Here is a 10,153-nt window from a genome sequence, read left to right as displayed (position 1 = left end):
TACTGGTTGGGGTTCTTCAAGCTTAGAGGTCCACTGAGAACTTCAGCTCATCAACATTTTGTCTTTTCAACAGCAGCTCTGTAGTCAGGTGTAAGATGGTGATGTGGACCCCTCAATGACATTTCACCCAGTCCTCCAGATTGTCCTTTCATTGATTTCTTTCATTCTTTCTTCATCACTACGTCATGGTCCCTTTAAGGGAGCGGCCATAGTTGAGTGGTGGGAGCAGCTGCTGGCAGCAAAGAGACTTGCAGGATTTGGCCTACCCTGGGCCACTCACCGCGCACGCTCAGGACCGGGGGCTTGGTGGGAAAGGGAGGAGGGGCTTATGGTGCGCCTGCGCATCAGGGGCGCGCGCAAGGGGCTGGTTTGGTGATCCCTTTAAGAAACCGCAGGCGGAGGAATTTCTCTGAGAGAAAATAATCCTACTCACGGGGCCCCTTGGAGGCCATTAACCCCCCGAGTCCCGGCCCCCCCTGACCCGGGCAGGCCCTCCCGCCCACGCGCACACCCGTGGGACCCCGGGATCTGTGGCTCCGTGCGCGGCATCCGCCCCCTCCTCACTCGCGCGCCAGGCCCGGCCGGGTCCGGGAAGCCGCCGCGCGGCGGCCGTGTCTGCAGTGTGGGCGGGGGCCGGGGGGCCGAGCGGTGCCGCCGCCGCGCCGGGAGCCGCAGCGGTTCCGAGCGGGGCCCAACATGGCGGAAAGAGAGGTGGAGTCCGGCCCCCGAAAGAGGGTAGGTGAGGTGAGGCAGAAGTCGGGCGGCGGGGGGCGGGGCGCGGCCGGGCCGGGGCCGCGGCGGGCGGAGGGCCAAGCCGGCGCTGGAGCAGGGGGCGCCGACGCCCGCGGTGCGGGGAGGTCGCGGGCAGGTCCGCGATCACCTCGGGGCTGGAGCGCGTCGGCGAGCGCTCCTTCTGCAGGTGGGACAAAGATTGGTTGCTGGGGGGAGGGGCGGGGGCGGTTGTTTGCGTCGCCCCCCGCCCCCAGCAAGGGGGGCGGGTGAGTGTGTTTTGGGGGCCCAGGGAGGGAAGGGGTCAGAACGTCGACCACATCTTCAGTGAATGAAAGTCCATGGAAGTTTCACTGGGGAGAGGTCAGGTGGGGGTAGTGGTGGCGGGAATAAGTCGTGGAGGGGGTCTCGTGAGCAACAACCAGGAGGGTTTTCAGGAACACCATCGCGAATTCATTTTCTGCCTCCTTTCCCCTCCCCCTCTTAACCGTTATCAAGACCAAAGTGGAGGTGGCACTCTTACCTGTGAAGAAGTGGGATCCTTGCCTATTCTGATTTAGGAGAAAGATTTTGGCACTTGCACATGTTGTGTCCTCATCTATCTTCATTTCCCTGAAATTAGGAACGTGGAAGAGTATGACAAGTTTAGTCATATCAAGGATGTCCCCAACCAGCCTGCATAGGTGAAGCTAATTCTACATAGGAGTTGTTGAATGCCTTTTAAAGTTTGCCTTGAAACTTTTCTTATTTGATTCTGAGTGGTTTTCTTCAGATGGAGAACAATAGTATCAATTGAGTAATATTTTTCAGATATTTCTTTTAAATTACTTCCCACCCCCCAACATGTTAAGTAAGTTTCCCATCAGGAATCTTCCTTTTGGGAATGGTCTGAAAATCATCAATTAGTGTTAAGCCAACCTGGTTTTTTTTTTTTTTAAAAAGAAAAATGCTACTTAATCTTTATTTAAAATGTCCTTTCCTTTTTTTTTTTTGTTTGGGGGGAGGGGAGGAGGTGTTTACCAGGGATGGAACTCTTGGGCCCTGGACCACTGAGCCATATCCCCAGCCCTATTTTGTATTTTGTTTAGAGATAGGGTCTCTCTGAGTTGCTTAGCGCCTTGCTTTTGCTGAGGCTGGCTTTGAACTCGTGTTTGCCCTGCCTCAGCCTCCTGAGCATCTGGGAATATAGGGGTGTGCCACCATGCCCTGCTAGTTAAGAGTTTTGAACTGGGATTTGAACCCAGGTTTGAACCCAGGTTCCATCCCAGGATGCCACTTAGGAGTGTTTTAAATCTGTGTTTCTTACCTTAAAAGTTTAAATAATAAATAACCAAATAAGTGTCAAATAGTTTTTCCAGCAAGGCATTAGGAAAAATATATATCTTTCCAGCAAAATTGAAAATACAATCCAATTCAGGATGCATCCATAAAGCCCAATCACCTGGATTCTGCTATCATCATTTAACTAAACATTTATTTTATCACATATTTATTCCATCTGTCTTATCTATCCACTCACCAGTAGTCTTATTTTAATACATGTCATTGTATTTTGAGCAATTAAAATTTAATGTTGATAGTATTAGGTTTTCAAAATGTTACATTCTTCTCAATCAGTAATTAGTCATAAAGCAAGTTAAACTGAATGGTGTGACTGAGTAGTTCATTTAATATAAATATTGGGTATGGAATGCATGTATTTTGAAATTTTAAATTGTTCTGCAAGCTGTGATGAATTTTCAGCTGGATCCTCAATGCATATGGCAGTATGGTCTACCAATTAAAATATATAGGATGAGTTTAAGTGTGTAATGTTTATTCAGGGAGATCCTGCATCCTGTCGCAACTAATTTTTTGTCATTCATCATTTAGGATGTTCTAGAATGTTCTAGAAAACATCTATGTACATTGGTAACTGGACTAGATTTTAAGTATGTTCTTTCTCTTAGGTTACATTTAAAGGTGTCACACTGGTTGCAGTTGAAGCATTTTTTAAAAATTTTTTAGTTGTCAGTGGATCTTTATTTATTTATATGCGGTGCTGAGAATCCAACCCTGTGCCTCACAGGTCTCAGGCAAGTTCTCTACCACTGAGCCACGACCCCAGCCTCCCCCCCCCCCCCCAAGCGTTATTTTTTAATAACAAACACTGTAAGGTGTGCAGCACTTGTATAGGGTTTACCCATCATTTTACGGCTTTCATTTTGGGTGTTAGAAATTCATATCTTCAATATCATGCATAGTCCATTATGTTGTTGGTATTTAGTTAGAATGTTCAGCAGGATATTTTTACATGGTACAAGTGCTTTTCCCCCTATTTTGTGTGTGTGTGAGTGTGAGTGAGACTCCACGTGAGTTACATGGGTATACGCCAAACAGATTAGTGGGACTATGTAGTGTAAGTTGTTTTTAAATAATTTGACTGCGTTGAGGCAGTTAAAGCAAACTAACTACATAGACCTGGATAATACCGTTAGGTTATTTAATCTGAAATGGTACTATGTTATGATGCTTGTTGCCTTTGATGTTTATAATCATAAATTGCAAGAAAATTGTTGAGTATCTATGCTTATTGATGAGTCTATGCTGGGCCCTGGACTATGTTACTTTTGTTCATTTGGGATAATACATTCTTGGAGGTTCTGCTAAATTGTGAACTGCTTCAGGATAGAGCCCTTTTTACTATTTTTTTGTGTCTCCAGTACTTATGATCACTATGTTATAGGAACTCCAAAGCTTTTATTGACTTTTAGTAAGAAAAGTTTACCTATTACAGAAGAGGCTGTATAGTTTGGGTACCCCATTCTCTGCTTTGTACTTTTGGGGTCTTCAGTAAATATTTCACACCATTTTCTCTCCTGTGGGTCCAGATTAAGGGATCTTCTAATCGTTCTAAGATTGTTTAGATGGGAGAGTAACTGTTGGTTTAACCTTAAATTTTTTGTAGACCTGTATGGTGTTTTCTTTTCCTGTTTGTGGGCCTTTCTAAACAATAGATATTAATTAGGCCAGATCGATTTGATTGTAATCAGATTATACCTGAATGCCAATCTCTCAGTTTGTGAAAATGAAGAAGGTGAGTATGTGAGTGGATCAGAACTAATATCCATCAATCGACTCTGTTACAGAGAGAACCGGGTTGTTTATATTCTACTGTCTATATGTGAAGGCCAATATTACATTCACGTATACTGAAGTCAGGGTATTTTTGCAGTATTATGAATTTTTTAAATATAGTAATGATTTTGTTTTCTAAAATAGGTTTTGAGATTTGTTTAGGCTTGTATATAGTCATTATTTATGCATGGATGAAATAGTATGTTAGGTCTAAATCTGGTGGCCATATTTTGTTGCAAAAATCCCTATATTTTTCAAAGTTTTCTTATTAATGTATATATTATTAGTTAGTCCAGTAGGTCTCTTTGAATACTTAAATTTCCCTTTATATTAATTCAAGGTATAAATGATGTGGCTAAAAAAATAGATGGCATATCTATAAGTAATATGCTTCAAATTTTTGTAAAAACATTAAACTTTTTCCCCCTTACCATGTATGTGTCTATGTATACTAGTACATGTATGGACTTAAGAGAAAGTTGTGAATGATGTTTGTGAAGCTGTTATCATTGGTTATCTTCAAGGGGTAGAGATGATAACGGAAAGAGTATAAGGGTGAAAATTTTGTAAAGTATTCTTGTGATACTATGTTAAATGAAAATGTAGGCTATAAAATGTTCCTGTAATATGTAAAAATTGGACATGCATAAAGATAAGGAATAGGGGGCTGGGGATGGGCTGGGGATGTGGCTCAAGCCATAGGGCGCTAGCCTGGCATGCGTGCGGCCCGGGTTCGAGCCTCAGCACCACATACAAAGATGTTGTGTCTGCCGAAAACTAAAAAATAAATAAATATTAAAAATTCTCTCTCCCTCTCTCTTTCTCTAAAAATAAAAAATTAAAAAAAAAATTTAAAGATAAGGAATAGGAAATAACGTGAACAAATGAAAGCTTTGATTTCATTAGTTAATGGGATTATGGAGAGTATAGTTTTAGACTTCTGTTATTTTAATATTTTATAACAATAATTACAAAAGATTGATTACTCTTAATTCTGTCATGAATTTTTTGTTTTTAATTAAAAAAATTTTTTTTTGTAAAATGTTTTACTTAAGAACATAAGAACACAGAAGTACATATTAAAATAATTGCAGTTGAAATGTATATAGAATAAATAATCTGCTTTAAGAATGCGTCATAGCCATAGTGGTGCATGCCTATAAAACAGCTACTTGGGAGTCTGAGGCAAGAGGATCTTAAATTTGAGGCCAGTCTAGGCAGTGTAGACCCTGTCTCAAGATAAAGTAAAAATGTCTTGGGAGGTAGCTCAGTATGCTTGCCTCTTGTGCAGAGGCCCTGGTTCAGTCCCCATTTGTGGGGATGGGTAGGTGAAGGCGGGGGAGGTGCATTGGCTTTTTGTATAGAGACCATTTAAAGAGGCCATTCTGGTGGACAATGATCCTGAGTTGTTTTCACAGTGTTTACTGTTTTGTATCAAGCAGAGACATCTGTAAATAATAATATTTGGTATTTATAAACCTTTAATTGCTAGTCATTATACTAAATATTTTATATATAGTATATTTTTCAGTCCTCATTAATTTCATGAGATTGTCACTGTTATTGTCCCACTTTATAAATGAGGAAACAGATTGAGAATTGTATGAGATCATAGTGTAACGGGCTAAACCAGAATCAAGGATTGCTTGAAAGTTGTTCGGTGCCTTTGACTTCCTTTCTTCTAGTTATTCATAAAATATATAACAGACTCTTGTGCTGTGCCATAGAACACTAGAGTTTACTAACTTCTATGTTTTGGTACCCATTATTCACCCTCTATACCTCCTCACCTTGCCTTTCTAAGCCTCAAGTAATCACTAATTCAGATAGATTTTCTTTTTAGTATCAACATATGAGAACACAAAATATTTTCTTGTGTCCAACTTTTTTGTTGGACGTATTGCCCCCCCCCCCCCGTTCCATCCATTTTGCTGCAAATGTTAGGATATCATTATTTTCTATAGCCGAATAATTAATATTCCCTTGTTTACACATACCACATTTTTGTTATTCATTCCCAGAAAGTAATGAGATGAAAATGTTAATTACCTAATTTGATCAGTACATGTTGTATACATGTATTGAAATATCACACTACCTCATAAATACATTTAAATTGTATTAAATTAAGTATATAAATTAAGTACAATTAAAATAATAAAATCTTATTTTGGATATACATGAAATTAAAACTTGTGAATTCAGTATATTCATAATTGATATTTACATTTTCATTTGAGAAAAAAGCATGGAATTTTTAGTGTGGAATTTATTGATGTTAGAATAATTTGAATGACATTTAAATTGTATTGCTGTAAATCATCTCTCAGGAAGTATCAATTCTATTGTGCTGTGCCATAGAACACTATAGTTTACTAACTTCTGTGTTTTGGTACCCATTATTCACCCTCTATACCTCCTCACCTTGCCTTTAGCAAGACCCTAAGAAATAATTATTTCCCTAAGAAATAATTTCTTGAGATCAAAAGTCTTTGCATTGTTAGAGTGCTTGCCTTGCATGCTCAAGGCTCTGGGTTTGATCCCCAGCACCAAAAAAAAAAAAAAAAAAGTCTTTGCAACTCAATATTTCTTTTTTAGAAAATATACACTAAATGTTTTGAAGACATGATCCTCTTATCCTCTTACCTTAGCCTCCCAAGTTGCTGGGATTATACCACACTTGAATTATCTGCTTTTGACCAAAGATAGTACTTTTTTTTTTTTGCCTATCTAGGATGTACTCTCCCTACCAATGTAGGATTTTGGAGGTCAAGGATCATATGCGCTCTCTTTTTTTCACATTTCCCATGTCTTAAAATTAAAGTGTATTTTTTTCTTTCTTTCTTCTTTGTTTTTTTTTTTTAAACTGAGATTGAACCCAGGGGTGCTTACCCACTGACATCCCCAGCCTTTTTTTCTTTTGAAACAGGGTCTTGCTAAATTTCTTAATTCCTTGCTAAGTTGCCGAGACTGGCTTTGAACTTTAAATTTTCCCTTAGCCTCCTGAGCTGCTGGAATTATGGGTGTGCACCACTGTGCCCGGTATATATATATATGTACATATATATATATATATATATATATATATATATATATATATTTTTTTTTTTTTTTTTTTTTTAATATTTATTTTTTAGTTTTGGGTGGACACAACATCTTTGTTTGTATGTGGTGCTGAGGATCAAACCCGGGCCGCATGCATGGCAAGCGAGCATGCTACTGCTTGAGCCACATCCCCAGCCCGGTTTTATATATATTCTGACATGCATGCTATTACATTTTTAAGCAAAATATTAAAAAAATTTCTTAAGTTTCATAATTCTATATCAAATACAAGTAAACCCCCATGTTCCTATTAACCTGTTTTAACAGCTGTGCAGTTTTCAGCATTTTACCATTGCTGTCTTTTCTAACTTCTCATTTCTTCCCCCTCCCCTTTTCCCTCTTTTTGCTTGAAATACTTTCAAGGAACTATCAGGCATCTCCTTATTTAACCTATAAATAATCCTGTGTGTATTTCTTTTTAAAAAAATTTTTTTAGTTATAAATGGACACAATACCTTTATTTTATTTATTATTTTTAATGTGATGCTGAGGATTGAATCCAGTGCGTCAAACATGCTAGGCAAGTGCTCTACCACTGAGCTACAACCTCAGCCCCGTGTCTAGCAGGTAAGAACTTTTTTTGCGGGGTACTGAGAATTGAACTCCAGGGTCACTTCACCACTGAGCCACATCCCCAGCCCTGTTTTTTGTTTTTATTTTGAGACAAGGTCTTGCTAAAGTCCTAAGGCCTCACTGAATTGCTGAGGTTGGTCTTGAATGTGCAGTCCTCCTGCCTTAGCCTCCCAGAGTTTCTGGGATTACAAGAATGTACCACTGCACCGAGTTCAGGTAAGAACTTTTAGCAAATACAGTCACAATACTCTTTTAGCTAACAAAATAAAGAGTTTTTTTTTTTAAATATTTTTTTTATTTTTTGGCGGACACAACATCTTTGTATGTGGTGCTGAGGATCAAACCCGGGCCGCACGCATGCCAGTCAATAAATGGGCCAAGGACCTGAACAGACAATTCTCAGAAGATGATATGCAATCAATCAACAAATATATGAAAAAATGTTCATCATCTCTAGCAATCAGAGAAATGCAAATCAAAACTAATTCTTAAGATTTCATCTCACTCCAGTCAGAATGTCAGCTATTATGAATACAAACAACAGTAAGTGTTGGCGAGGATGTGGGGAAAAAGGTACACTCATACAGTGCTAGTGGGGTTGCAATTTGGTGCAGCCAATATGTACTTAGTTTGTTTTAAATAAGTGTCCAAATAAGATTTATATATTTTATTTAGTTTATATGTCTGTTAAGTTTTTCTTAACCTTAGCCATCCTCCTCAGTACTGTATACTGCCAGTACTTTTTTCTCATGCTATTTATTTGTGGAAAAAAACTAGGTCATTTGTCCAGGAGAATTTCCCACATTCTGGTTTGGCTGATTGAGTGAATCCTTGTTACAGTTTTTTTTTTTGTTTTTTTTTTTTAAGAGAGAGAGAGAGAGAGAGAATTTTTTAATGTTTATTTTTTAGTTTTCGGCGGACACAACATCTTTGTTTGTATGTGGTGCTGAGGATCGAACCCGGGCCGCACGCATGCCAGGCGAGCGCGCTACCGCTTGAGCCACATCCCCAGCCCCTTGAGCCACATCCCCAGCCCCCCTTGTTACAGTTTTAACATGTCCTTTTACTCCTCATATTTCCCACAAATTAGTAGTTAAGTTTAGAGCATTGGTTTTCAACTTTTACTGAAACTTTAGAATTATTTGAGGAACTTTTAATTATCTCAATGCCCAGACCACATCTCAAACCAATTAATCAGAACTCATGGAATGAAATCTAGACACCAATATTTAAAAAAATTTCCCAAGTGATTATGGTTTGTGGCCAAAATCAAGAATGAATTGGGGGGCTGGGGATGTGGCTCAAGCGGTAGCGCGCTCACCTGGCATGCGTGCGGCCCGGGTTCGATCCTCATCAGCACCACATACAAACAAAGATGTTGTGTCGTGTCCGCCGAGAAATAAAAAAAAAAAAAAAAAAAAAAAAAAAAAAAAAAAAATGAATTGGTAGAGCTTGATGAGATTTAGATTCAGTATCTTAGGCAAGAAAATTTTATAGAGATTGTATAATTTATTTCCATACAATTTTAAGAACAAAGGGGACTATAAATAACTACATTGGAACAATAATCATAAACCAGTTACAAATTTAGGATGTGTTGTCATCCCATTAGAATTTTTATTACATCATGTAGAAGGGTGGTTATCTCTCATCTAGTGATATTAAAATTGATCATTTGGTTTAGGTTCTGACCATGGGCGCACAACAGTTTTTTCTTAAATTTTAACCTAATGGATTTATCAGCCATTGATAAATTTGCTTAGATAAATTATTTCATTAGAAGAGTGATTTCCTATCATTTCTTCTATATTTATTAACTGAAATTTTGCGATAAAGATTTCCATCATCAGTTGTCCAGGAAAATCTGGGGAAATGTATTTTTCTCCTTTATCAGTTTTCAGAAGAAGAAATCGATGCTCTAGCATCTCTTAGAGGTAAGGTTTGAGAGGGGAGTATCATTATGAACTCATGAATTTTAATATATAATTTATTGTGGTCATTATTTTCATGGGGAATTTTTCCCTTAAGGTGCAGGGGATTGAACCTAGGGCATTACACATGATAGGTAAACACTCTGCCACTGAGTCGCACCCCAGGCCCTGGGTTCACAAAAAAAAAAAAAAAAAATCAAATTTTAATCCTTAGCAGTTTATATTAGTTTTCTAAGGCTTCCTTAAAAAATTATTGCAAGCCTAATGGCTTAAAACAAGAGAAAATTATTCTTTCACAGTTTGGTAGGCTAAAAGCCCCTAATTGGGCTTTTAATTTAAGAGTTATCAAGGCCATACTTTCTGTTGACTTAAGAGAAGGATCCTTTCTTATCTTTTTTTGGGGGGGAGGGTGGGTACCAGGGATTGAACCCAGAGGTGCTTGACCACTGAGTTACATCCCTCCACCCCCGCCTTTTTTTTTTTTTTAATATTCTTAAGTTTTAGGTGGACACAATATCTTTATTTTACATTTACGTGGTGCTGAGGATCTAACCCAGTGCCTTGTGCATGCTAGGCGAGCACTCTACCTCTGAGCCACAACCCCAGTCACGCCTTTTTTTTTTTTTTAATTTTGAGAAAGGATCTTGCTAAGTTTGCTCAGGGCCTTGCTAAATTGCTGAGGCTGACTTTGAACTTGC

General features: G+C 38.8%; 1 protein-coding gene across 5 annotated transcripts in view; it reads left to right on the top strand.

Annotated features, from left to right (window-relative positions):
• Nucleotides 1-358: 358 nt before the first annotated feature.
• The window catches only part of Zmym4 (zinc finger MYM-type containing 4), a 145,833-nt gene continuing 136,038 nt past the window's right edge, over nucleotides 359-10,153 (top strand). For 3 of the 5 annotated variants that reach the window (XM_046468908.2, XM_058570904.1, XM_058570908.1), the window contains exon 1: nucleotides 359-735. Coding sequence is in view for 4 of the 5 variants with exons in the window: in XM_058570904.1 (XP_058426887.1) it covers nucleotides 697-735 (39 nt within the window). In the remaining variant the exon portion in view is untranslated. The remainder of the gene's footprint in view (nucleotides 736-10,153) is intronic. The other 2 variants (XM_058570907.1, XM_046468903.2) reach the window with 1 other exon arrangement.

Source organism: Marmota monax, unplaced genomic scaffold (assembly GCF_021218885.2).
Source record: "Marmota monax isolate L192 unplaced genomic scaffold, Marmota_monax_Labrador192_F-V1.1 WCK01_AAM20220418_F8-fsc00008, whole genome shotgun sequence".
Classification (NCBI taxonomy): Eukaryota; Metazoa; Chordata; class Mammalia; order Rodentia; family Sciuridae; genus Marmota; species Marmota monax.
This window is presented reverse-complemented; position numbering and strand designations above follow the sequence as displayed.